At 49.5% G+C, this 27,616-nt stretch overlaps 2 protein-coding genes across 3 annotated transcripts; one reads left to right on the top strand and one right to left on the bottom strand.

The window, feature by feature from the left end:
* The first annotated feature begins 11,259 nt into the window (after window positions 1-11,259).
* On the top strand, window positions 11,260-21,055 carry Pias3 (protein inhibitor of activated STAT 3). 2 transcript variants are annotated; one of them, XM_057793745.1, is made up of 14 exons: window positions 11,260-11,458; window positions 14,107-14,524; window positions 14,669-14,753; window positions 14,927-14,977; window positions 15,186-15,276; window positions 16,013-16,147; window positions 16,333-16,438; window positions 17,114-17,187; window positions 17,295-17,455; window positions 18,590-18,723; window positions 18,804-18,972; window positions 19,117-19,250; window positions 19,396-19,433; window positions 19,894-21,055. In XM_057793745.1, exons 2-14 carry the CDS (start codon window positions 14,110-14,112, stop codon window positions 20,158-20,160), a joined length of 1,860 nt encoding a protein of 619 aa, XP_057649728.1. In that variant the 5' UTR covers window positions 11,260-11,458; window positions 14,107-14,109; the 3' UTR covers window positions 20,161-21,055. The 2 variants fall into 2 exon arrangements, with proteins under 2 accessions (XP_057649728.1, XP_057649727.1); XM_057793744.1 differs by lacking the exon at window positions 11,260-11,458 and adding an exon at window positions 11,887-12,123.
* On the bottom strand, window positions 20,880-27,584 carry Nudt17 (nudix hydrolase 17). Its single transcript, XM_057793750.1, has 8 exons — window positions 23,639-27,584; window positions 23,135-23,318; window positions 22,921-22,946; window positions 22,713-22,805; window positions 22,361-22,459; window positions 22,092-22,225; window positions 21,425-21,583; window positions 20,880-21,345 (listed from the first exon to the last, which is right to left on the bottom strand). The coding sequence occupies exons 1-7, from the start codon at window positions 23,828-23,830 to the stop codon at window positions 21,427-21,429; spliced, it is 885 nt and encodes a 294-aa protein (XP_057649733.1). The 5' UTR covers window positions 23,831-27,584; the 3' UTR covers window positions 20,880-21,345; window positions 21,425-21,426.
* Window positions 27,585-27,616: the final 32 nt, after the last annotated feature.

The raw sequence follows: 27,616 nt of genomic DNA on the forward strand, positions 1-27,616 counted from the left end.
TTGTGGATGTAAACCAGCTCTGTGGAGAATAAAGCCGGAAGCAGGATGGTCCTGGGTATCATTGTGGTTTTTGTCAAAAAAGGGTGAGGTGGGAAACAAATCTTTTTTTTTAAATATTTATTTATTATGTATATAATATTCTGTCTGTGTGCATGTCTGCAGGTCAGAAGAGGGCACCAGACCTCTTTACAGATGGTTGTGAGCCACCATGTGGTTGCCGGGAATTGAACTCAGGACCTTTGGAAGAGCAGGCAATGCTCTTAACCTCTGAGCCATCTCTCCAGCCCGGGAAACAAATCTTGACTAAAAAAATTAAAAAATAAAACTGGGCGTGGTGGTGCACACCTTGATCTCAGCACTTGGGAGGTGGGGGTGGGGAGAGCAGAAGTTCAAAGACAGCCTTGGCTACTTAGTGAGTCCAAGGTCAGCCTGGGCTACAGTCGCCACTCTGTCTAAAAACAAAAACACCACATCCTTTCTCCTCCTGCTAGCAGAGTCCCTCTCTAGGATGATTTTGTAGCTGCTGACCTGTGTCAATACACCGCAGTCACAGGAGTTGACAGTGTTCACTAGGGCCGCTCCTGTGGTGCTTAGGCAGATTGCACCGCTGTGCTCCCAGCGCTCATCACTGAGTAGCTTACTGCACCAGGGATTCTTTAGGCTCTGCCTGTTTGTTCCTCCCCACTCTCTAACGCCTGACCTTTTTTTCTCTCTTTGAAACAGGGTTTCTTTGTGTAGCCCTGGCTGTCCTGGAACTTGCTCTTTAGGCCAGGCTGGCCTCAAACTCATTGAGATCCTCCTGCCTCTGCCTCCTGAGTGCTGGATTAAATCCTGTGCGTCCACTTCATTTTTTGATAGCCCAATCTACTGCTATTTCCTCACATCCAAACTTTGATTTTGACCTGTAGCAAATATATTTTACATTTGATATGTACATATCTGATATGGTATTTACCCTTACTACTTCCAGTCTCTATGATTATATTCCATTGAAAAATGATTGGTATAGACCATTCATTAAAGAGTCAGGACCCATAGTTTCAAAAATAACCCACCTTGAAGACATTCCTCCTTTGGAAAAAGACTATCTTTCATCACCATGACGCTGACCTCCCCTCTCCCATCTGTCTACCCTCCTTCTTTACCTGTAGTGTTTCATGTGTGTATTTGTATGTGTCCGTGGGTGTGCTCCTGCCCTTGTGTGTGTAGTAGTCAGTGCTGATTGTATTCTTTGATTGTTTTCTACCTTTTTTTTCCTCCTTGATGACAGTTGCTTCTCTGTGACCTTGCAAGGAGCAAGGTTTGATCCGAGTGCGTTCACTGAAGTGGAGAGGGAGGAAAGCCCTCCTGAGAAGATGAAGTTAAAGCTAGTCTTGAACTCATGGCAATACTACTCCAGAGGCCTCACGCCTTTCTACAAATGAATATTTTAAAATTAGATTTGCCTCCCATTTTGGCCAAGATGGCATAATAGAGCTCAGTCAGGGATAAATAAAAAACTGAACAGGTACTTGGGAGGCAGAGGCAGGCAGAGCTATGAGTTTGAGGCCAGCCTGATCTATAAGAGCTAGTTCCAGGATAGGCTCCAAAGCAACACAGAGAAACCCTGTTTTGAAAAATAAACAAACAAAAAACTGAATGGAATATGTTGACCAGTGATATTCAAAACAGAAGATAAAGACAATGATCCCTGAGAAAGGTGTGAGTCCCATGTCACAAAGGCATGAGTCCTATGTCACCTCTAGTAATTTCCTGAAGAACCAAGTGGGATGTGGCAGACTCCTTGAGTTGAGGAAATGAAACTGGGAATTCCAAGAAGCTAGTCTTCAGAACAGGTAACTGGAGAAGAGAGAATTTCATAGAGAAACTTCTAGAAATTTACAAAGCTTATTGATTTTCACCAATCCAGGGACATGAAAGAAGAAGAGAGGACAATCCATGGAGAGCTGTAGGGGTCTGGGGCTAGTCTGGACCCTCAATTATTTCTCTACCAGACCCCAACATAAACTATGTCTCTCTGGACTGGCGTGGAGGAGACAGGAATAAAGGCACGACTCACATGGTTTCATCGAGAGGGAGATTCTCAGAGATCCCTCATGATATCCTGAGTTCACATCCTGAAGAATGTCCTCCGTTTATTGTCCAAACAGTCTTTATACCAAACCTTAACTTGGGGGAAATACATTAACATTCTGTCTCCTAGGTAACTAGGTGAATGGGTTTTTGTCACAGCCACAACTACCTGTCGGCTGCGTCTGCTAGCTGTCACTTAGGTTTGAATTAACATCTCTATCAGGCATCCTCCAAATTACAAAGAAAGGAGCAACAACATCCTGACCCTTTGTTAGGGCAGTGACAGCCTGTCTACAGGGCTACGTGACCAACCTCAGGTAGGGCCTATGGCTTCAGAGCCTGGCCGTCATACCATATAGAAATATGGGCCTAGCCGGGCGATGGTGGCGCACGCCTTTAATCCCAGCACTCGGGAGGCAGAGGCAGGCGGATCTCTGTGAGTTCGAGACCAGCCTGGTCTATAAGAGCTAGTTCCAGGACGGGCTCCAAAGCCACAGAGAAACCCTGTCTCGAAAAACCAAAAAAAAAAAGAAATATGGGCCTACAGAGAGCTCAGGATGAGAGAAAAGTCTGTGGGGTTTTGGTTTTTGAGACAGGGTCTCATGTAGCTCAGGCTAGCTTCAAATCTGTGTAGCTGAGGCTGTCCTTGAATTCCTATTACTCCTGCGTCTGCCTCTTATGAGCCAACAGCCGACGTTTGTTTTGTTTACTTTCATTAAAACGCAAAGTAGCAGGTTGTCTTACTTTTTCTCAATGACATTTCAAGCTTTATATTATTTTTATTATGTGTGTATGATGTGTGTATAGAGGCCAGGAGAGGGTGTCCGATGCCCTGGGGCTGGGGTTACTGGCTGTTGTGAGCTACCTGACGTGGGTGCTAGAAACTGAAATCAGGTCTCTGGAAGGACAGAAATCACTCTTCAGCACTGAGCGGTTTCTCTAACCCCTCCTTCTGGCATTTTCTCACCACCTGGATTTGGTTGACTTTAACTCCCAGCCCTCAAGCCCTGCCTCCCATCCTGGTCTAAACCCGTTCCCTTCCGGGATTGTCCTTTTCACGGCTGTTCTGTTAACCTCCCTATCCCACATCTCCTTTAAGCCTCCCCAGCCTCTCACGGGGCCCTTTCTAGTCTCCTGCATCTACACTGCTTCACTCCCGTGCAAATACACACATATAAAAATTAGAAGCTAAGACCTGCATAGGACACAGAATATTATTTTATTATTTGCATGGGTGTTTACGACAGTACGCTATGAATACGTTTGGAGGTCGGAGGGCAACTTGTGGAGTGGGTTTTCTCCTTCCACCATGTGGGTTCCAGGGGGATCAAACTCAAGTTGTCAACAAGTGTCCTAACCTGCTGGGCCATCTGTTCAGCTCTATTTGATTGATTGATTGATTGATTGATTGATATATTTTGAAGCAAGGCTTCTGTACTGGTTAGTTTTTAATTGTCAACTTAACACAAATGAGTTACCTAGGACGGCAGGAGCTCCATTGAAAAACTGCCCAGATCAGATTGGTCTTTGGGCATGTCAGTGAGCATTGTTTTGATCACTGATCGATGGATAAAGGCCAGCCCACTGTGGGCTTGGGCTGTGTAAGAAAACTAGCTGACCATGAGTTAGAGAGGGAACTAGCCAACTCCATTATCCCTGGATGGTTAATGGTTTATTAGTTTCCTGCCCTGACTTCCCCCAGTGGTGGACTGTGACTTGGACGTATATGCCAAATAAACCCTTTTCTCCCTAGGCTAGCTAACACTGGGCATCCCCCTGTCTCTGCCTCTACACCGCTGTGGTTACAGACATGTCCGTGGGGCCTTGTGCTTTCCAGACAGCCAGCTTAGAGGTGGAGCTAGCTCTTCAGGCTCTCCGTAGTCTTCTAAAGGAAGATTGAGACATGTGGCTTTTTCTTTTTTCTTTTATTTTCCTTTATTATATATTATATATTTATTATGTATACAATATTCTGTCTGTGTGTATGTCTGCAGGCCAGAAGAGGGCACCAGACCTCATTACAAATGGTTGTGAGCCACCATGTGGTTGCCAGGAATTGAACTCAGGACCTTGGGAAGAGCAGGCAATGCTCTTAACCACTGAGCCATCTCTCCAGCCCCTCAAGATTTTTTTTTTGGTTTTTCGAGACAAGGTTTCTCTGTGATTTTGGAGCCTGTCCTGGAACTAGCTCTTGTAGACCAGGCTGGTCTCGAACTCACAGAGATCCGCCTGCCTCTGCCTCCCAAGTGCTGGGATTAAAGGCGTGCGCCACCACCGCCCGACTCTCAAGATTTATTTTTATTTTAGGTATGTGAGTGTGGTGTCTGCTTGTGTGTCTGTGAATCCAGAGTGTGCAGTGCTCAGGAGGCCAGAAAAGGGCATCTGAGCCTCTGGAACTGTAGTTATATGTGGATGCTGGGAATTGAATCTGGATCCTCTGGAAGAGCATCTCTCTCTCTCTCTCTCTCTCTCTCTCTCTCTCTCTCTCTCTCTCTCTCTGCAGGATCTCACAGTGTGGCTCTGGCTGTCATGGAACTCACAGAGATCCACCCACCTCTGCCTCCAGATGCTGGGACTCAAGGCCTATGCCACCTCACCAGGCTGCAACAGGTGCTCTTAACTGCTGAGCCACTTGCCCAATGTAGGTATTTTTCTTTATGATGGTTATTCTAAAATACCTTATCCGGGACTGAAGAGATGCTGCAACAGTTAAAAGTAAATATTGAGCCTGTGGTAGTGGTACACCACAGAGACAGAGGTAGGTAGATTTTTGTGAGTCTGAGGCCAGCCCAGTCTACGGTGAGAGATCCTGACTTAAAAAAAAAACCACAAGCCGGGCGGTGGTGGCGCACGCCTTTAATCCCAGCACTCGGGAGGCAGAGGCAGGAGGATCTCTGTGAGTTCAAGGCCAGCCTGGTCTACAAGAGCTAGTTCCAGAACAGGATCCAAAACAGCTACGGAGAAACCCTGTCTCGAAAATCCAAAAAAAAAAAAAAAAAAACCCACAAAAACCAAATAAACAAAAGCTAAAAACGAAAGAAGAAGCAGTACGGTTCTTGCAGAGAGCTTTGTCTGACTTCCAGTACTCGTGGTGGGCAGCTCACAATGGCCCGTAAGTCCATCTTCAAAGGGGTCTAACACCTCTAACCTCTGAGGGCACTCACGTGTTCTCTCTCACACACAATTAAAAAGAAATCCAGCTCGGAGCCTGCAGATATCTCAGGTAGTAAGCACACCGGCTGTCGGGTCTGTGGTGGAAGGAGAGAACCGATAACAATGTCCTCCCACCTCCACACCCGTGCCGCATGTACATGAATGCACACACAAGAAATGTGAGAAAATAAAGCATTCTGTTAAAGTCTTGCCTATATTGGACACCCAGGGTCTTGTGTGATCACCATTCTTTGTTTCGGGTGCATATAGGGCTAAAGAAAAAAATCTGAATTTAAAAAAGCGATACACATATTTCCTAAAGCCGTTTCCAATAAAGTGACTCCTGAGTCCACAGTGAGAGAAGTATGATTCTTGAAAGAAAAAAGTGAAAGAAAGACTGGATTCCTCAGCCACCTGACCGTCCCTCACGCTGGCTACTACATCAGAATGAGTTCCTCCAAAATCTGGAACCTAGGCCTAGTGGCCTACAAGCGGATCCCTCCCTGTTCCTTTCTCAGCCCGCCCCCTGCTGGGTGAAGCCGGGTCGCACAGCAGGGTCTTGGCAGCGCCTGAGTTCGGCTCCAGAGAAAGCAGAGAAACCACTGTGGAAAACTGGGTCTTCATGGGCTGAGGGGAACAGGCGCAGAGCTTGGCTGAGGCTGACACGCAGCTCAGATTCGTAGATGAGATCATAGAGAAGGGAAATGTTGGTTTTGAGAATCATGTGGGCACAAAGGGGGGCTGTTTGAAGGGTGAGAAAATGGAGAGGAGGCAGAGAGAAAGGGGAAATTGCCGGGGGCACTGAAGGGGTTCGGTCATTTCTAAGAGGAGTAGATTCTTTCCCCTTGCTCTCAGTTACGAGAGATTATCAAGGACTCATACATTCCTCATATTTGAAGGAGGTTTGGGTGGGAAAGCTAAGCAGACGATGGTCTAGAAAGGGAGAGTTCATTCGGCTGGGTTCACGTGTGTCAGGAAACAGCTTAAGTTATGAAAACCAGGCCTTTGGCTCGTGGGAGCTGATCCCAGGATGGGGCTAATACTAATAATGGCGTAGAGCCTTCCCTGGCTCCTGCCCTTCAGACAAAATCTCCTCGTGTACAGTCCCTTATACTGTCACTTCAAATGCAAATAGTTAACTTTCCTTGCTTTCCTGATCGACACCCCGCACACTTCTCCCATCCTACGCTCTCCTTCTCCTCCCCCAGGCGGGAACCGTTGCTTTGTCTCCCGCCCCTCTTCCAGGTCTTAGATTGCAGGGATGCGTGTAGCTAAGAGTGGGCGCAGCTGGGTGGCTGGTTCATACCACGTTTTAGATCTTATGCACGTGTGTTTGTCCACGCCTGTGCAGGTAGGTGCCCACGGAGGTAAGAAGAGGGTGTGGGGTCCCCTAGAGCTGAAGTTACAGGTGGTCGTGAGTGCCGGGAACTGAACTCTGGGCCCCGGCAAGAACAATAAGTGTTGTCATCCACCAAGGCATCTTTCGAAACCCCAACGCGAGGTCTTTGAAAGGTCCTAATACGCAACAAACCTCAAACTTGACTAATAAGATCTGGGGGTAAGCAAGATAAATTAACTCACAGAAGTCTTTTTTTTTTTTTTTTTTTTTTTTTTTTTTTTTTTTTTTGGTTTTTCGAGACAGGGTTTCTCTGTAGCTTTGGTGCCTGTCCTGGAACTAGCTCTTGTAGACCAGGCTGGCCTCGAACTCCCAGAGATCCGCCTGCCTCTGCCTCCCATCATGTCCCGTTTATTCTTTCTATGTTCTCTCGAATGCTCTCTCGATGTTCCTCACTCTTCTACCCATCCCACAAGGTTTCCAGTTTATATACCCACACAGCCATAGTTAGCAATTCCATAGGTGATAACAATGGTACCAAGCTTGCATTTCTTAGGACCAATATGATGGATAAAAGACTGACAAGGCAGGTGCCTTACATCTCAGAAGGGGCGTGGCTATGAAGCTCTCTGGCAGATATCAGGAGGATTAGGGTAGAGCTTGACCCTCAGGGCTAAGCCTCAGGGTGCTGTATCTGCTGGTACCCAGGTGAGAAGGAATTTCTTTCTCTGGGGCTGTTTAGCAGCCCAAGCTTTTTTTCTTGCATATTTTAGGGGTAAAGATCAAACAGTCAATTTCCTAGACTAATACTTTGTGTCAGGTGAAAGGTGAAGGAAAGTACAGTGATGGAGGAAGGTCATTGGTTAAAAAAGAAACTGCTTGGCCCTCATAGGTTAGAATATAGGTGGGTGGAGTAAACAGAACAGAATGCTGGGAGGAAGAGGAAGTGAGCTCAGACTCGATAGCTCTCCTCTCTGGGGCAGATGCGATGAAGCTCCGACCCAGGATGGACGTAGGCTAGAATCTTCCCGGTGAGAGCATCTTGGGGTGCTACACACATTATTAGAAATGGGCTAGTACAGGTGCGAGAGTTAGTCAAGAAGAGGCTAGATATAATGGGCCAAGCAGTGATTAAAAGAATACAGTTTGTGTGTTGTTAATTCGGGTATAAAGCTAGCTGGTGGCCAGGAGCTGGGTGGCGGAACACAGCCCGCAGCTCCTTCTACAGTACAGAATATTAACAGCTCGTTAGGGTAGAGCAAAGGCCAGTGGGTTACACTCTCCAGAGTTGTCTGTTAGAGAATTCAGGGCCACCCAGACCTGTTTAGCAATAAGAGCAGACAGACTGTTTCCCTGCTCAGTGTCTCCTGCTCAGAGCTCTTCTTGTCAATAAGGAGAGTTGTGGGGGAGTAGCTTTAGGTAGATTTAACTATGAGAACAAAGGTTTGCCTGAGTGAATGCTTTCACATCAGGGCTCTGTAGCGTGGAAAAATGGAGAAGGATATCCAGTTGCCTGTACAGAAGGAAGTTATCTCAACGAATGATTTATACGTTGCTGGGGTATTTTGGGATGAATCCCATTATGGAAGGGAGAAGAGCCACGGCCTCACAAGATCTCTACAGAACTGACAGCGACTATCCGAAAGACAGGTGTTCTTGAGGCTCTGCAAACTGGGTTCTCCACCAGATCGTACCCTTGTGGATCTGTCTATAGTTCTGTCAGCTGTACCTTTACTGTGTAATGCTTGTGACTCACAACAACAACAACAAAACAAGCCGAGAACTGGGGAGTACACCCAGGGCCTTAGGCATCTGAGGCAGGTGTGCTACCACCAAGCTGAATCTCAGCCGGGGTTCTTATCAGCAGAGCTTGCCAAGAGGATGAAGTTGAGGTACCCCAGTTTTCTGTTAGCCCTGTATGACACTGGAACAGAACCCAAGGTTCCAGGCACACGCTCTATCACTGAACTAAACCTCTAACCCCAGTCTTAATTTATCTTTTATTATTGTCATTTATGTTTATCCTGGCGTGTGTGAGGTTCCATGATGACTTTTAGAAGTTAGTCCTCTCTCTTGACCATGTGGACAGAGTGGGTTCAGGTCAGCAGGCACCTTTACTGACTGAGCCGTCTTACTACACTTTCCTCCCCCCTTTTTTTTAAGACAGGGTTTCAAGTAGTTCAGATTGGCTTTGAACTCTTTTTTTTTTTTCTTCCTTAGACAGGGTTTCTCTGTGTAGCCCTGGCTGTCCTGTAACTAGATCTATACTAGATCTATAGACCAGGCTGGCCTCAAACTCACAGAGATCTGCCCGCTTCCGCCTTTGAAAAACTGGGATTGGTGGTCCTCCATCACATCCTGCTTGACCTGCAACTCTTGCTCTTCATGCCTTCATCTCCCAAGGGCTCAAATTAATTTTTTTTTTTTTGAGACAAGTCTCACTACATAGCCCTGGCTGTCCTAAACTCACAGTGATCTGCCTGCTTCTGCCTCCCGAGTACTGGGATTAAAGGCATGAAGTACCCTACCCAGCTAATTTTTAATTTTGTTTTGAGACTGGTCTTATCATATATTTTTGGCTGCAGTGGAATTCACCATGTAGATCAGGATGACCTCAAGCAAGCTGCTTTGCCAATCCTCGGTATGCTGGGATTACAGATGGGAGACATGTCCAATTACAAATTAACACTTTAAGGAGACCCTCTTTCATTATATTACCAACAATTAAGATGAGGCTTATTCTCTGTAGTATATTTTTATAGCTTTGTTGAGGTATAACTGACATACATAAATTTCAAGTATTGACAATATTTTCTGTTTTTATAGAAACATAATGACTTAATTATGGAAAATAAATATTTTAAATATTTTCCTATCATCACTCCTTAGTATGTGTCAAATTAGTATATCTTTGGATTGCATTGTTAGAAAGTTTGGTTTTTAAAAATTTGCTCTGAGTTTCTAACTTGAATTTCATTAAAACAAACAAAAAGCACTTTATTAAAGGTATATGCCACCATACATGGCTACTTTCATCTTTAATAAATGGTAAAGTTATATGTACATCAAAGAATTAGAAATTCCTTTATAGCTGGGCAGTGGTGGCACACGCCTTTAATGGCATCACTCAGGAGGCAGAGATAGGTAGATCTCTGCAAGTTTGAGGCCAGCCTGGTCTACTGAGCAAGTTCCAGGACAGCCAGGGTTGTTAACTCAGAGAAACCCTATCTGGGGAGGGAAGAGAGGGGAAGGAAATTTCTTTATAGTTTATTGTCAGTGAATATCTGATTTATACATTTACTTTTCTATACCTATTCATCTGGGGTCTAGGGTCACAAAGTCTTGGATAAAAAGGGATATCAAGTTTAAGGAGAAACAAAAAAATAGGGATCATCGATGAGCTCAGATGACCGTGCCAGTAGCTCAGCGGCACAGCCTTTGCCTGCATGTACAAGGTGCCTGGCATGTACAAGGTTCGGGGTTCCACTCCCAGAACAGACAAAAAGCATTAGGGCCTGATTAAGACCCAGATGCTGGAGGCAGCAGATGGGATTTAGGGCCAAATACTTAGTCTCAGTTTAGCTTGAGGGGCCCATCATCTCAGGCAGCAAAGATTACTGCGCTTCCAGGCCCAGCGTTAGGAGAGGGTGCTCATTTCATGAGGAACAAAATCCAGAAATAGTCAACTGCGGTCTATTGGGTACCTAGGAATACTGTTAGCACTGGAAGACTTGCAGCTTGGACTGGTGCTCATGGGAAGGATTACACTGAAGGCTTAAACTAAATGGGATTATTCCTAGTATTTGTTAAAGCTTTTAATTTTTTGCATGCTCATTGTTTGTATAACAACTTGCCTCTGCTGTAGACTGAGCTTTTTTTTTTGAAAGGTTTTAAGCCCCCAGCACCTAACAATCCCTGATTAGCACTTTAATACTCATCTCCCCCCCTTGTCAAATATTTAATGGACAATGACATTATCCCGTAGGCCCCAAACGACTATAGCTAGTATATGGCACACTTCACTTCCCTAAAGTAGTTATGTTTATGGAATAAAATTACTCATGCGGGGCGCAATGGCCCTGGCCTTTAATCCCAGTACTCAGAAGGTATAGGCAGGCAGATCTTTGTGAGTTCGAAGCCAGTCTGGTCTACTAGAGCTAGTTCCAGGATAAGTCCCCAAACTACAGAGAAACCCTGTGTCGAAAAACAAAAACAAAACAAAACAAAAAAAAAGAAATCAACTACTTTTTTTGGTTACCAAGTGAGTGGCCAGTTTGGTTGTGATAGGGCCCACTGAGGGAGGGGGCAGAGCTTTGGAGGAGGGAGTGGGTATTTCAAAGGGGGGCAGGATTGTATGTGTTCCTTCCCTGTGTTCGTTATGAACGACACCAAAATGGTGGGGCCCCTAGTTACTGTGATCATATTTGGAGGTCGGGGATGAGAGGGCCATCTATCTGTAGGGTTTGAATTGTTTATTATCCATTGGTAGCCCAGGCTTCCCCCTAGGCAGATGGAGACCTCATCCTAGACCCTCTTTAAAAAATCAGGCTCCCAGTGCACACACTCTTGCCTCCCCGCCCAGCGCCGTCTTTACACTCGGCAAGGGATCACAGAGTTACTGAGAGTCTGGACGCCTCGTCTCCTCTCTCCTAGACGCTCCCAGGAGTTAACAGCTCCCGCTCGGCTCTGGGCTCCGCCTCTCTCCCCTCTCCGAGGTCCTGGCGGGCTTCTCCTGGAGGGGGCGGCCTCAGCAGCAACGCTCGGCCGGGCGGAGCTCTGGCCCGGGCGGAGCTGCGGCTGCAGCGTCCAGCGACCGGACCGAAGCCCGGCTGTGCAGCCTGCGGGAGCGGCGCGAGCCCTTTCCGCACCGGGGCCCACACCCCCGCGACTCTGCAGGTCAGTCTTTCCCTTCCGCACCCAACTTTGTTGCGGTCAAGCCTCGAGTCGGGTGGCGCCAGCAGGAGCTACGCTCGTAGTTGCTGTGGGTTCGGGGGAGGAGGAGAAGGATCGGCAACACCCGTCCCTGACAGTTCTCAAGTCCCCAACTTCGCTAAAACGGGCCGGAGCGCATCACTCCCGGACTTGCCAGAACTCTGGGCTTTCGCTGGCTAAACTTGCAGCTCCGGGGGACAAGGGCTCCAACTTCGCCGCCCCTCCCCCATTTCTTGGAGCTCCGGCAGTTCCGGATACTTTTCCCTCCATCTTTCAAGTACCCGGGGCTCCCTAAAAGCCCGTCCCTCCGGGCCCGCCTCCTCTTCGTTACCCGCAGGGCCCGCGATCCCTGCGCCGCACACTGCCCGCGGGGTCATCGCGTCGCCGGCCGGCCGGCCGAAGACTCGCCGGGGCGGCTGGGCTGCGGAAGAAGGGGCGAGGCCGGCGGCGGTCCGGAGCCCGGCGGGCGGGGCCGGGAAGGGGAGGTGTAGGGGGCCGGACGGGGCGGAGCAGGCGGCCTTTGCGGCCGGCGCCGGGGCGGAGAGTTTGCGCCGGTCCCTGGGCCTGAGCTCCGGCTCGGGCTGGGGCGCCTGCGATGTCTCAAGATGGCGGAGCTGGGCGAGTTAAAGGTACCTGCCCCCTCCCCCAGCCCCGTCAGGACTCGCTCGGCTGCGCGCCGAGGCGGGGAGGCGACCGGGCTGGGCGCCGCGGGCCGGGGTGGGCGCGGGCGACGTGTCGGGGACGGGCTGCAGGGATGCGCGGGCAGCGGCGGCGGGCAGAAGGGGCTGCGGCGGCACCCCGGGGGCGGGGCCGCGGGGCAGATGCAGGGGTGGGGCGGGGGGGGGAGATGGTCACCGCTGGGGGCCGAGGCACAGGGGGCGGGGACGTGGGCAGTGGCCGCTTTGCGGAGTAGGTGGTTCCAGGGTCGTGTCGGGCGACCGAGAGCTGCTCCCGAGGCGTAGGGGCGAGTCCGTGAGGCCGAGGGATGAGGCAGTAAGCGGGAGACGTAGGGATGGGCTCCGAGACGAGGGCCGAAGGTTGCCGGGCTCCCGGGGACCTGCAGCTCAGGATGGAGGCTTTGGGGCTGCTGTTGGCATCTGAGCCCTGGGAAGTACCAGCTGGCAGCTGAGACGCAGGGGGCGGGGCCGTATGGGAGTGTACTTCAAGGGATGGGGCAGGAGCATCCTGATGACTGAGAAGGAGGAACCGGCTTGGTGAGGCGCTGTCGTTGGAGAGAGGTGGAGTAATGTAAACCATAGGATGGAAAAATGATTTATAAAGCCGATGGAGAAATAAAAACAAGTAGGAGGAGCTAAGAATGGAGAAGGTTCTCCTTAAGTTCCTGAAAAGGAGTCGAAGAGGAAAAGAACTTGGAGAGCTTCTGTCCTGCCCCATGACTAGGGCTTCTAGGCATTCACAGAAGGGAGCCCTACAAGGAGCGAGGTCTTGCCCCACCCCCTCCAGTCTTCAGGGAACCCCTTGGGAGGACCCCCCTCAGAACGTAGACCTTCATCGCCCATCTTCTGGCTTTGCCCCATCCTTGTGCTGGACAGCCACTGGGTCATCATCACCCTTGAAGAGCTTACTTCTGAGCTGGGCAGTGATGGCACACACACTAGGGAGGCAGAGGCAGGCGGATCTCTGTGAGTTCAAGGCCAGCCTGGTCTACAGAGTGAGTTCCAGGACAACCAAGGTACAAAGAGAAATCCTATCTCAAATAACCAGAACCAACCAAACAAAATAATAATAATAATAATAATAAACCTTGCGTCTGTGTCCGGGTCCATGGACACCAGTCTCATTCTCCTGGGGTCTCTGTTGAGAAATCTGCCCTGGTTTCCACCCCTGTGGGTATGTATGCCATGTATGAGGGAGAGAAGCAAGACAGATGGAGGAATTCAGGCCAGTTACCTAGACCTGTGGATCCCCTCTCCCCCACAAGTTTTGGTAGCTTCCTTCTAGTAAAACAGGACTAGAGGAGTGTGGGTACATAAATAATGTAAAAAGTTTTATGTGCGCCGGGTGGTGGTGCACGCCTTTAATCCCAAGAACTCGGGAGGCAGGCGAATTTCTGTGAGTTCGAGGCCAGCCTGGTCTACAAGAGCTAGTTCCAGGTCAGGCACCAAAAACTACAGAGAAACCCTGTCTCGAAAAAAAAAAAAAGTTGTATGTGTGTGTTTGCGCACGCGCGCTTGCGTGCACAGGGGCGGGGTGGTGGTGATAAAGATGGAGTGTTCAACTCTGATTTAAATCCCTTACCATAAAAGCTTCAATTCAGAGATATGGGGAGAATAGAGGTGGATTGAGGTGAGTGGGAGGGATGGGCAGGGAGACACAATCGGCTAGCCGCCTGGCTTCTTTCTTCCTCCTGGGGCTCCCTGCCCCAATCCTTCTCTTCTACCGTCCTATGCTTTTCCCAGGAGGCTAGGAACACCCTGAGAGTTTGAACCCTGGAGAGACTATAATCAGCTTAAGGGAATGTCTGGATTAGGGGTGGGGATGGGGCTAGGTAGTCCCTGTGGATTCAGCCCCCCTCCCCCAGGAGCTCAGCGTCTGTCATCAGCAGGATAGGCCTTTGTGACTGGGTATCATTTCTGGGCTCTTTTCTCCAGCACATGGTGATGAGTTTCCGAGTGTCTGAGCTCCAAGTGCTCCTTGGCTTCGCCGGCCGGAACAAGAGTGGACGGAAGCACGAGCTCCTGGCTAAGGCCCTGCACCTCCTCAAGTCCAACTGTGCCCCCAGTGTCCAGATGAAGATCAAAGAGCTTTACCGCCGCCGCTTTCCCCGGAAGAGCCTGGCGCCCTCTGATTTCCCGCTGCTCTCCTTGCCCCCTGGCGCCTCTCCTGTAGGCTCCCCCGGCTCTCTACCTCCCATTCCTCCCTCCCTTCTAACTCCTGGCACCTTGCTGGGCCCTAAGCGGGAGGTGGACCTGCATCCTCCTCTGCCCCAGCCTGTGCACCCCGATGTCACCATGAAACCGCTGCCCTTCTATGAAGTCTATGGGGAGCTCATCCGGCCCACCACCCTAGGTAAGGTTGGCTGTGGTCCCTCAGAGTCCCTTTCTGGACTGTGTTTGTTTCTCTCCTCTGAGGTTTTAGTCCCAGCGGTCTGGGATGGGAGCAGGTGGCTTCTCAGGCCTGGGCTTGGGAGTGACTGTGTCTTTGTGTCCTCAGCGTCCACCTCCAGCCAGAGGTTTGAGGAAGCACACTTTACCTTTGCGCTCACCCCACAGCAGGTGCAGCAGATCCTCACGTCCAGGTACATCTCTCCTGTCCCTGCCTCGGCTGTGGGGACTGTCCCCTGGCCTCAGCCTCTGCCTTTCTTCTCTGTTCTTTGTCTCTCATTCTTTTGCCTGTCTTCTGTCTGTGCCCTGGACATCTTTCTCTCTGTCCATCTCCACCCTCTGAACTGACGTTTCTTTTTTGTTGCAGGGAGGTTCTGCCGGGAGCCAAGTGCGATTATACTATACAGGTGCAGCTAAGGTGAGCTGCTGCTTAACAAGGACCGGTGCTAAATAGGGAGGTGACATACTCTTCTCCTGGTCCTGCCCAGACCACTCTGGCCCTGGGACTCTTTGGGATGCTGGGGGCTGCACATTATCTCTGACTTCTTTTCTAGAGTTCCCCGCTTCAGTGCTCATTCATCTCAGAAAATCGACACTTACCTGTTCATCCTGTCCTTTCCCACCAGGTTCTGTCTCTGTGAGACCAGCTGCCCGCAGGAGGACTATTTCCCCCCTAACCTCTTTGTCAAGGTTAATGGGAAACTCTGCCCCCTGCCGGTAGGTAAAGGTTCTTTCCTTTTGGCAACAAACGTTAAGTAAAAACCTTTTGTGAAAAGATATGCTGAGCACAGTGCCCGCTGTGTAGTAGTTGCTTAGTTTACTGGAAGAATCAGTATAATCTAGAGAGTATAGGGCTGACTTGTAGGCCGACCATACCTCTGTGGAAGGCCACACATCCAAGAGTATTTGGGCAACACAAACTCTACCTGATATGTCAATAAGGGGGGACTCGGAGTTGGGTGAGTACAGGAATGGGTGGTTCTGGGAAGAATCGTGAATAGGATTGGAACATGTGTGTGAAATTCTCAAAGAATTAGTAAAAAATGAGTAAAATAAAAGAGGGCTGAATAATTCTCGTCGGAACCCAGGCGAGGGGCACTAGTTTGACACAAAAGTGTAGAAAAGACTTCTAAGAGCTTATGACAGCAGATGAGAGTGGAAGGTGAGGACCGTCCCTGTTGTTCCCTGGGACCCAGTGATTGGGGTTCCTGGTTCCTTGGTTGATAAATAAGCTCCTCCCCCCGGAAGTGAACCCCCCTCACACACACACACACACACACACACACACACCCGTGTAGGGCCCATGTTTCAGCACAGCTGCCACCTCAGAGTAGATCTCTACTCTTTTGCTCCTGAGAGAGCTGGCCTCCCTCCAGAGTAATCTGAGACAGGGTTTCTGAGAGTTGAACCCCTTCCCAGCACTCTGTCTCTAACAAGTCCCTCCCTTCCTCAGGGTTACCTCCCCCCAACCAAGAATGGAGCTGAGCCCAAGAGGCCCAGCCGCCCAATCAACATCACGTCCCTGGCTCGGCTCTCAGCCACGGTTCCCAACACCATTGTGGTTAATTGGTCATCTGAGTTTGGACGGGTGAGCATAGCCAGAAGGCCTGCAGAGGCTGCAGGGGAGCCTTCTAGTTTGGGGTTGGGGATCCATCTTGCTCTTTATGGGCCTCTCCGCTTAAGGCCACCGTCTCTGATCCTCGTAAGACAAAGCCTGTGGGGAAGGGGAGCCAGGAAGCAGCAACTAACTTCCCCTCCCCCTTCCCCAAGTAGAATTACTCCTTGTCTGTGTACCTGGTGAGGCAGCTGACCGCAGGGACCCTTCTACAAAAACTCAGAGCGAAGGGCATCCGGAATCCAGACCATTCCCGGGCACTGAGTGAGTACCAGCCTTTTCCTCTGCCCACCTTGGGGTCAGGGGTTCCTGCTGCCCTCCAGACTTTATCACAAACTCTCTTAGGAGATCTCCAGCTGTCTCTCTCCCCTGTGCTTCTCAGTCTCTGCGGGTGAGGAATTAGATCCTCAAGCAATGCAAATAGCTTTGCATTCCCAATCACACAACTCTTCTGCATCTCCAAGACCCTAGGTCCACCCCTACTAAGATACAGTTCTCTGTACTGAAAAGCCCTAAAGTTCATTCAACCTAATCCTCACGATGCTTCCCCTCCGTCTAGATCATCCCAAACATAGCCCACAACCTAATCCTCACGCGATGCTTCCCCTCCGTCTAGATCATCCCAAACATAGCCCACAACCTAATCCTCACGCGATGCTTCCCCTCCGTCTAGATCATCCCAAACATAGCCCACAACCTAATCCTCACGCGATGCTTCCCCTCCGTCTAGATCATCCCAAACATAGCCCACATTTCACCTTGCGGTGATTAAAGATCTTCAGGTTTGGAGAAATCTCTCCTCCATACCCAACCTTCTAGATCTAGATCCGCTCCTGACCCGTGCCACGGGCCCCCAAAGACAATGCTCAGCGGCCTCTCTGCTTCCAGGCTGCTTCCAGCCTCGCTGACCCCATTGCTCTGGCCTCACTCTTGTTTCAGTCAAGGAGAAACTGACCGCTGACCCTGACAGTGAGGTGGCTACTACGAGTCTCCGGGTGTCACTCATGTGCCCGGTGGGTACACGGGGCGAAAGGAAGTGGGAGGAGGGTTGGGTTAGTCTGAAGAGGGTTCCTAAGGATGCTAGAGCTAAGTTTTCTCGCCTGACCTCTGCTCTCATCAGCTAGGAAAGATGCGCCTGACTGTCCCATGCCGCGCCCTTACCTGTGCCCATCTGCAAAGCTTCGATGCCGCCCTTTATCTACAGATGAATGAGAAGAAGCCAACGTGGACATGTCCTGTGTGCGATAAGAAGGCTCCCTATGAATCCCTTATCATTGACGGGTAAGGCTTCGCTGCTTCCCCCTCTCCTAGGACAGTCACTTAGGTGCCCCCCTCTTTATGGCTTCCTTACTCCAGCCCTCACCCTCATCTCCTTCAGTCATCCATGTGTGAGTGACATCAAGGACTTAGGGAAGACATCATGCTCAGCATTTTCTCAGTCCTCATAACAGCCCACAGCATGAGTGCCGCCCTTCCAGACGATAAACCTGGAAGGTCGCATTAGCAAGTGGCAGAATAAACGGTGAATTGTCCCGATATGCTGCCGATAACAGCTATCTGAGCTTCCCACTGTGCTTAGCAAGTCACAAGTCACGGTCCTTTTTATTTTTGCTGTTACAAATGGCATTTATTAGATTGGTATAATAAGGTTTTTTTTTTGTTTTTTTTTTTTTTGGTTTTTTTCGAGACAGGGTTTCTCTGTGGTTTTGGAGCCTGTCTTGGAACTAGCTCTTGTAGACCAGGCTGGTCTCGAACTCACAGAGATCCACCTGCCTCTGCTTCCCAAGTGCTGGGATTAAAGGCGTGTGCCACCACCGCCCGGCTTAAGTTTTTTTTTCCTAAGTGCATGCCCTGACACTTTCTTTTTTTTTGTTTTTAAAGATTTATTTATTTATTAAGTATACAGTGTTTTGTCTACATGTCCTGTGGACCAGAAGAGGGCACCAGATCTCATTAAGTAGTCTTAATCTCCTTGTACAACCTCCATTAGGGCTCTCACATTGTCTTTTGAGAAGGTTAAGCCTGCACTGAAAATTTGTGAAGTTTGCTGGACCTGGTGGCACATGCGTTTAATCCCAGCACTTAGGGAGGTAGAAACAGGTGGATCTCTGAGTTCAAGGCCAGCCTGGTCTACAGAGTGAGTTCCAGGACAGCCAGTGCTACACAGAGAAACCCTGTCTGAACTGTGAAGCTCTTTTGCATACTTGCCCCCACAATGCTATTATCAAGCTTGGGGCCTGCATGCTAAGCGAGTCTATTATTAAGCTACAGCCCCAGCCAATGCTTTATTGCTGTTGCAGCGACTCAGAGAGGGCCAGTTAGGCGCGTAGTACAGATGAGGACACTGCGGTACAGGAAGTGAGTCTCAGAACACTGACTGCTGTTGCAGTGAATTCCCATGTCTTCTTCCCCTAGTTTATTCATGGAAATTCTTAATTCCTGTTCGGATTGTGATGAGATCCAGTTCATGGAAGATGGATCCTGGTGTCCAATGAAACCTAAGAAGGAGGCATCTGAGGTTTGCCCCCCGCCAGGGTATGGGCTGGATGGTGAGTGACCCCCTGCTTCCCAAATGAGCTAGATCACGGGTGGCCCTTTTTCTGAGACACAGTCTTCTTAACCACCCCAGGCCTCCAGTATAGCCCAGTTCAGGAGGGGAATCCATCAGAGAATAAGAAGAGGGTTGAAGTTATTGACTTGACAATGGAAAGCTCCTCAGATGAGGAAGATCTGCCCCCGACCAAGAAGCACTGCCCTGTCACCTCGGCCACCATCCCCGCCCTTCATGGAGGCAAAGGGTATGAGGAAAGGCGAGGGGATAGGAGGGCAGAACTGCTATCGGCTCATAGGCGGGCCTCGGGACAGGGAAGGGAGGATGAACCGGGACCTGACCATGGGCACCTGTGCTTGGCTAGCTTCTCCAGCTCCTTCCCTTCCCCCAGAGTCCTGACATCTGGTCACCAGCCATCTTCGGTGCTGCGGAGCCCTGCGATGGGCACCCTGGGCAGTGATTTCCTGTCCAGCCTTCCACTACATGAGTACCCACCTGCCTTCCCACTGGGACCTGACATCCAAGGTATAACACACATAAGTGGGGGATGGGGTCCCGCCCTATTATACCCTCTCTAGACCTGTTTCTTTGCGGAGCCTGGGTAGGGGGATGTTTTCTTGTGGTGAAGGAGTTAGAAGGGGGTTGATTGTGATTTTTCCTTTTCCACCAGGTTTAGATTTATTTTCTTTCCTTCAGACTGAGAGTCAGGTAAGTAGTCAGACCTCAGAAGATTCCTTTCTTGATACTGATGGCATTGTCTTTCCCTGCCCAGTTTCCCTAGGGATTTCAAATGCTTTCCCGTGGGAGGAGAGCGTAGCAGCTTATCTCCCTATTCCCACTGGCACTGCATGTTCACACCTGTGCCTTCCTGGCTCCTGCCATGCAGCTCTCTCTGCCTACTCCCCCTGCATGTAGGTAGAGCCTTTCCTAGTAGATGTCCCGCACACTGCCAACACCCACGAGGCCAAGAACTGGGCATCCGGAGGGGCTGTCTAAGGCAAGGCACGGGGAATGGTCTGGGGAAGTAGGGCAGAGTTGGCGAGGCCCCCCTCTTTTCTTCTCAAGAATGCCTTGAGATCATGAGGGTTGGTACCCACAAAACAGTTCCCGGATGAGTGCTGGGAAGTGGCAAGCAAGGGAAACAGCAGCTGTGCTCTTCATTCCCCAGCACTACGGCCCTTCTGTCATCACCTCGCTAGATGAACAGGACACCCTCGGCCACTTCTTCCAGTACCGGGGAACCCCTTCCCACTTCCTGGGCCCACTGGCCCCCACACTGGGGAGCTCTCACCGCAGCGCCACTCCAGTGCCCCCTCCTGGCCGTGTCAGCAGCATTGTGGCTCCCAGCAGTTCCTTGAGGGAAGGGCACGGTGGACCCTTGCCTTCAGGTCCCTCTTTGACTGGTTGTCGGTCGGATGTCATTTCCTTGGATTGAGTTACTTGGATTACGAAACCTTCTCTGCCCCCCCAGCACTGAGCAGGTGTGCTGTGGGTTCCCAACCCCTGGCTACCCTGATCCCTCAGGGGTCTTTGGCCAGAGGCCAGACCAGGCCTTCCATGGATACATACTTTTGGTCTTATCTCTGCCTAATAAGGCCGGTTCTCAAAGGGTTAACATTTAACCTGTTTTAAAGGGTGTTGGGGTCTGTTTTTGGAAGTATTTTGATGGTTGCACATTCCTTTGGGTATGGTGACCTAGGCAGTGGGAGGCAGATGGAGAGAGAGGAGCTGAAGGAAGAGGGGGATCCTCAGACTTTACCAGGTCTACGGCCTCTTGGGGAAAAGGCACTTTGCTGGCCCGCAGGACGCCTTCCCTTCCCAAACCTGTCTGTCTGTCCTTTTCATGTCTGTTACATTCTCTTTGGCCACACCGGTGGCAGGCAGATCTAAGACATGAAGCTTCAGAGAAGGACAGAGAACTCTATTTTGGGTTGCAGATTTCTTTTTTGTACATAAATAAGAAAACCCAAAATTATCCAAAGATGACACTCCTGCCTTTTACTTCCCAGTCTGACTTGAGAGGGAAACAAGGCCTTAGTTGCGATGCCCAGGGCCTCGGGCCTGCCTACTGCCTGGGTCTCTCTATTTATATATTTAAGTTCACAAAGTTTCTTATGCTAAACAACCAAGGGCCTACGCTTCCAGTGACCTGTGGTCAGGCCTAGATTATTCTGCTCCTTTTGTGGGACGTGGGGGCTCTGTGTTCTCCTTCCCAGGACTCAGGCCCTTGCAGGGCCAAGGCCCTATGTTGTGATTTTACTTTTCTGTTCCCAGAGGTGTAGCAGGGTTCTCGCCTACAATAAAGGTTGTGAATGTTCTGTGATTTCGTATCTCAATTTCCAGGCCTGGTTTGTGGGGAAGAGGGTCCATGCTCCGTCTTTTCACTTTCAGAAGGCGTTTAAAAATTTTTATTGCTGCGTATTTGGGCATATGTGCCTTTGCTTGTCATGTGGACAATAGGGGACAGCTTTTTGGAGTAGCACCCTCCTGCCGCCAGAAGGAGATTCTAGGCACTGAACTTGGGTCTCAGGTTTTTACAGCAGAAGCGTGTAGATCCACCATCTCACAGATACCAATCCTTCCTCTGCTGGTCCGGGCTCCATGTAAACATCACTTTTACCTGCAGGGAGCGGAGGCATTCACAGCAAGCGCTAGGCCACCCCAGGCCAGTGCTGTGGGGCCCTCGAGTCATTCCTTACCTTCAGCGGCCCAGATGTTGCAGCCAGAGCCTGAGAGCAAACTTGGTTCCAGCACTGACCCGTTCTTTGTCCTCCGCTGAGGTCGGGGTTGTCCTCAGGAGTGTGGACATAGGCAGGACCAGAGGCTGCGTTCCTCCATCGTCCTTCAGTTCGGTTGCACTGGAGAATGACAGTTTTAGTATGTTGGGCCATTTAATCCTCCCATAAGGCGAGCGAGTGTTAGCCTCACGCAGCAGAAAGGAAACACTCAAGGAGGTTAAGTGACTCTCCTATAGGAGAGTAGGGGCTCAGACCAAGGGCTTCAGCGCTAGTCAGCTGGAGGGTGGACCCTTAACATTGGAGCCTTTGATCGCAGGTGGTCTTTTTTTTTTTGTTTTGTTTTTTGAGACAGGGTTTCTCTGGTTTTGGAGCCTGTCCTGGAACTAGCTCTTGTAGACCAGGCTGGTCTCGAACTCACAGAAATCCACCTGCCTCTGCCTCCCGAGTGCTGGGATTAAAGGCGTGCGCCACCACCGCCTGGCATGCAGGTGGTCTTTTAATTATCAGTAGACCAACTCGCTTCTTAAATCTCTTCCACACGCTACATGCAACTTCAAACTGCAATCTCCCCCATGCATGCATATGCATGTATGTTGTTGTATGCCGATAACTAAAGTAAAATTCTTACCAGAGAGAGGATGGTAGGGTCTGGAGAAGTCTGGGTGTCTCAGTGCCATCTTCTGTGGCAGCCACAGCTGTTGCTACATCTGGCCCCAGCCACATAAAGGCACTCACCTCATTTGGGTTTATCTGGATCCGGGCCTGGGGTTAGACATATTGATCCATCACTTAGGAGGAGGCAGAAGACAGACCAGGGGCAAGGGCAACCTGTAGCTTGTTATCTCCCCTTGTCCGGAGTCCCAGGTGCTATATCCTGTCCTCTACTGCCAGGCCTACCTGGAGCTGCTGCTGTGACTCCCGGGAGATCACAAGAACATAGAGAATGAGGTGATGGTATTTGGGGAAACCCCAGTTCAGCCTAGGAGGGTAGGCAGACTAAAACAAAACAAAGCAACACCAATGTAGCATGTGGAGAGAATTCCTATTTTTGAAACTTTGTAAGTAGAGCTTTAGGGAGATAAAATGCTGGCCCAACGCCCATGGAGTGGGTGATAGGTAACAGGTAAGAGGGACGCAGGTGAGAGCTGTGGTTTGGGTAACCCACACTACCCACGTTTCTTTTCCCCAGTGGCAAAGGCAGATAAGGGTTGTTCCGTGGGCTTTAGGGGTCGTTGAAAGTCTGTCTTACCTCCCACAACCCCAGAAGGACACAAGAGACCTGGGCCAGGGGCAGCTGAAGCCCACACTCTTCCTGCAGCTCTCGAAGGCCACACTCCAGGACCTGGGAGTCAAAGGGAGCAGGTCAGGATGTCCAAAGTGTAACCCCCTTTGTCCCTCAGCCCACACCCAAGGTGACCCCACTCATAGGTCTCTTGGTTGGGTCGGCAGACTGGTACCTCTTCCTCAAGTTCCATGTGGCCACCTGCAAGAAGAACGGACCCAATAGTGAACGATGGTTGTCTCCACCAGGGAGCCCATCCTCCAGAGGGCAGAGGAAGTTTGTGGCTGTGGACACAGACCTTGGGCAACCACTGTACAGGACTGACTACCCAGTAGCAATGTGGAGGGAAAGGACACTGTCTTCCACGGCGTCTGTTCCTAGGTGCTCACCTGGAGGAACCCAGACGTTGGGAGAAATGCGGAGAGTGCATGTCCTTCGGGTCAACAAGACAGTCTGGTCACTGGACTGAAGAATAATGGCCACACCCACATCCACACCTCTATCCGTGGGCAGCTCGGTCCTGGAGCCCCCAGGCTTCTGGTCCAGAGCCACAAAAGGGCAGAAAGGGGGTCTCTGACAAGAAGGGGTTAATCGGGCTAAGGCTTTGAAGCAGGGTGGGACTTTCAGAAATTGGAGGTGCAGCCCGGCGCAGGCCTTTAATCCCAGCACTCGGGAGGCAGAGGCAGGCGGATCTCTGTGAGTTCGAGACCAGCCTGGTCTACAAGAGCTAGTTCCAGGACAGGCTCCAAAACCACAGAGAAACCCTGTCTCGAAAAACCAAAAAAAAAAAAAAAAAAAAAGAAAGAAAGAAATTGGAGGTGCCCGCTTTGGGAGCTGGCCCATCGCCACCCGCCCCGCCACCCTCACTTTCCCTGCCGGCTCCCTGACCAGACCTGGATTGGAAGTCTCTCCGAGGCGCCGGGGAATGAATGGCTGGAAAGGACAAGCTGTCCTCGCTCCAAGCTGCAGTGCGTGTGCCACGGCCCGGGTCCCTGTCCGGCGCCCAGGAGGCCACACACACTCTGCGTGAAGTTTACTGACTCTAGGCGTCCAGCCAGGCGCAGAAGTAACCGTGCCGCAGCCATCGCGCTGCTCTGGTCGCCGCTTACCTGGCGCCCCCTGGTGGCCCAGCGTCGTGAGTCGTGCAGCTTCCGGTGTGCCTACCCTGCAAATCAGATTTTCCAGACCAGCTGGGAAATTTAGGCACAACTTTTGGGGGCAATCCCTGCGTGTAATGCTCATAAAACATAAAGAAACCCGCTACATACTCTCATTTCCTCTTGAGTTCTGACTTCTCTGTTTGGTACAATAATTCCCAGGTTGAATGATTTCTGGATAGGTGTGTTATTCCCCTCCAGTCCTAGGCTGAACTTAACCCCCACACACATCAGCAAGTAAGTGGTTTAAATTCGTTACTCTCCACATGAGAAGCCTAACAATTTCTTAAAAATGTAAAGCAGGGTTTCATGTAACCCAAGCTAGCCTCAATCTTGTGTAGCTAAAACAGATGTTGGCCTTCTGACTAGCTGGCCTCCATGTTCTACCTGTTTGTGCAGTTCCGAGGATCAAACCCAGGGCTTCCAGCATTACTATGCTTAATAAGTGATGGTGACTAGCTTGAAGGCAGAGACTGATCTTTTATCATATATATAGTCACTTTTAATTTTGTCAATATGGGGGTAGGGTGGGCATGCACTTGTGGAGGTCAGAGAAGCCGGTTCTCTCCTTCCTTCAGGTTGTCACTGTCTGATTGGAATCAAGCCTATTCCATGAGAGGGAACCCATGCCTGACACTTCCTGGGATAGCCAAGAACCTGAGACTAGATAGGCCATGGACCTAGGGGGAACCCAAACACTATTGTCTGCTAAAGGAAGGTGGCGATGCTTGTGCCTTGCTCAGCCACCTGCAGGAGACTGGAACAAACAGAGACCCACAGATGGGCAACGTGCAGAGAATGACAGGTCTTAGAGCATCTGGTCCTACATGGGATGTCTTCATCAAACCCTCTCCTCATGGCTCAGAGAACTCTGTGGAAGACAAGGTGGAAAGGTCACAAGAGCCAGGGCGGGTAAGGACACCAAGGAAACAAGGCCTTCTAGGCACAACAGGAACGGTGTATATATGAACGCAGAGATCATGCTTCATGTATCTGAGTGGTCCAAGTTGAACCCAGATGGGGTCCCAGCACTGAGAGGGGAAGTAGACACATACTGCACCCCTAACCTAGAAGCTATTACAATGGATAACTTCTTGTAAAGGAAAAAATAGCTTTCTCCATCAGACTCTCACTGGGTAGACAAACCACACTTAAGGGCAGGCCCAGTAGATGGCCAACACAAATCAAACTCAATGGTATTTTTGGATGTTTTTTTTCTTTTTCTTTTTGTTTCAAAATGCTTTGTCTGCAATTTTTTCCCTTACAGATTTCTTGTTTATATATTATGATCTGTTTTGTTTTTATGGTTCTATGTGTGTCTTAACACCTGTACTTCTTTTGTTCTCTGACTTTTGTTCTTGTCTTGTCCTATTCTGCTTTGTTTTTATCTTATCTTATTTTTATTATTTTTAGATGCCTGTTTTCTAATAAGAGCGTAGATTTGGGTTGGTAGGGAAGTAAGGAGGATCTGGGAGGAGTTGGCTCATCTTATCTATTATCTATCTATCTATCTATCTATCTATCTATCTATCTATCTATCTATCTATCTATCTATCTATCTATCTGAGACAGGGTGTAGCTCTGGCTGTCCTGGGACTCACTCTTGTAGACTCAAAGATTCACTTGCCTCTCCCCCCCAAGTAATGGGATGAAAGGTGTATGTTACTACTGCCTGGCTAAAAGCAATCTATTTTTGATTATACTTCCAGACTTGGGCCCCATTTATTGTGATATATTGTGTTTAATGTAGAAACTGGCAATATATTGATACTCAAGTGTTGAAAGAACTGAAACATAAGTAAGAAGAAACTAAAAGCCTTGCATGAACATTTAGCTGCATTAAGTGAATTCAAGCTACCAGGACAAACTGTACCCAAGATACTGACACCATATACTGGACCACAGAAAGGAGGGAAGGGGTAACTTTTGTGTTTATCATGTCCCAGACATTATATTCAAGTGTTCCACACATATAATTTCAGCTGTGGGGATGGAGAGATGGCTCAGAGGTTAAGAGCATCGCCTGCTCTTCCAAAGGTCCTGACTTCAATTCCCAGCAACCACGTGGCGGCTCACAACCATCTGTAATGGGGTCTGGTGCCCTCTTCTGGCCTGCAGGCATACACACAGACAGAACATTGTATACATAATAAATAGATATTTAAAAAAAAATTTCAGCTGTGCTAGAAGCCTAGACCTGGTAAATATGTCTTTTGTTTACATAACTGTGTGGATCGCTTTACCTGCCAGTCCTGTAAACAGGTTTCCTTGCTGGGTGTGCAGAGCATGTTTTAATCCTAGTATTTGTAAAGCAGAAGCTGGAAGATTGCTGAAAGTTTCAGGTTAGCTTGGTCTACACAGTGAGTTCCAGGCCAGCCTAGCTATGCAGTAAGACCCTGTCTCAAAACCAAAACCAAAACCAACAACAAAAAAGCCCCAAATAAATTTCTTTTCGTTTTCCCACAGCCACCTTTGACATTCTGCACACCGTGTGCATGCGTTAAATGTTACAACTCAGTGAAATAGGTGTAGACTTTTATAAATGGAATTAACTACTTGGGAAGAAATTTCAGGGACTGTGATGGTTTGAATATGTCCCAGTTTCCCTTGGGCATTTCAACACTTGGTCCCTGACTGATGGAGGTTTGGGAAATTTAGAAAGTGTGGCCTTTTTGGAGGATGTCACTAGGTGTCTCAGTTAGTGTTTTATTGCTGTGAGAAGACACCATGACCACAGCAACTCTTATAAAAGAAACATTTAATAGAGGTGGCAGTTTACAGTTCAGAGAGTTAGTCCATTATCATCATGGCACAGAGCAAGGCGGTGTGCAGGCAGACATGGTGCTGAAAGAAGAGCTGCTATTTTGATCCTGCAGACAACAGGAAGTGGTCTGAGACATTGGGCATGACTTTAGCATATACAAGACCTCAAAGACCACCTCCACAGTGACATACTTCCTCCAATAAGGCCACATCAACTTTAACAAAGCCACACCTAATAGTGCCACTCTCTTTGGGGCCCATTTTTTGTCAAACCACCCCACTGGGGCAGGCTTCCAGCCCCAGCCACCATGCCTTCATCCTGCCATCGTGGACTCTGACCCTCTGGACTTAAAGCCCAGGTAAGAGTCTTCTGTAAGTCCCTTGGTCATGGCGTTTTATCACAATATAAAAGTAACAATTCAGAGATGTTTCAACATGAGCTTGACTGACTTAAATTTTGTTTTGTTTCCTTAAGACAGGCTCTCACTCTATTGTCCACACTAGCCTGAAACTTATCAAAAGGGCCAGGCTGACCTTGAACTTGCAGAAATCCCCCCATCTTGGCTTCCTTATTGGTGGGCTCACAGGTGTCCCGTTGTGCCCAGCTTTGGACTTTTTTGTATGTGTGGTGTGTGCACGAGTTGTACAGGAATGTGCATGTGTGTTGATCAGAAGTTGATCGTTGGTGTTTCCCTGGATTGCTTCCTATCTTATTTTTACATTTGTGTGCTCGTGCCCAAGTAGAAGTTAGAGGACAGTTTGTGGGGGTTTGTTCTCTTCTACCATATGGCTCTGGAGCTAGGTCATCAGCCTTGGTGGCAAGCTCCCTTATTCACGAGTCTCCATCTTGCTGGGCCTCCACCTTATTTGTTGAGCTGGGTCTCTCACAGAACCTGAAGCTCATCAATTTGTCTCGACTGGCTAGGGTGATAGGCATCACACCCAGATTTC

This window comes from Chionomys nivalis, chromosome 18 (assembly GCF_950005125.1).
Source record: "Chionomys nivalis chromosome 18, mChiNiv1.1, whole genome shotgun sequence".
NCBI classification, from domain to species: Eukaryota; Metazoa; Chordata; class Mammalia; order Rodentia; family Cricetidae; genus Chionomys; species Chionomys nivalis.

Excerpts from the sequence above, each read along its gene's own strand:
- Pias3 (XM_057793744.1), top strand. The coding sequence starts at position 12,100 with ATGGCGGAGCTGGGCGAGTTAAAG. Across the intron at positions 14,754-14,926 it reads CAGCAGATCCTCACGTCCAG|GGAGGTTCTGCCGGGAGCCA; the intron begins GTACATCTCTCC and ends TTTTTGTTGCAG. Across the intron at positions 18,724-18,803 it reads GCCAGGGTATGGGCTGGATG|GCCTCCAGTATAGCCCAGTT; the intron begins GTGAGTGACCCC and ends TAACCACCCCAG.
- Nudt17 (XM_057793750.1), bottom strand. The coding sequence starts at position 23,830 with ATGGCTGCGGCACGGTTACTTCTGCGCCTGGCTGGACGCCTAGAGTCA. Across the intron at positions 23,319-23,638 it reads CGGAGAGACTTCCAATCCAG|AGACCCCCTTTCTGCCCTTT; the intron begins GTCTGGTCAGGG and ends CCTTCTTGTCAG. Across the intron at positions 22,806-22,920 it reads ACATGGAACTTGAGGAAGAG|GTCCTGGAGTGTGGCCTTCG; the intron begins GTACCAGTCTGC and ends TTTGACTCCCAG.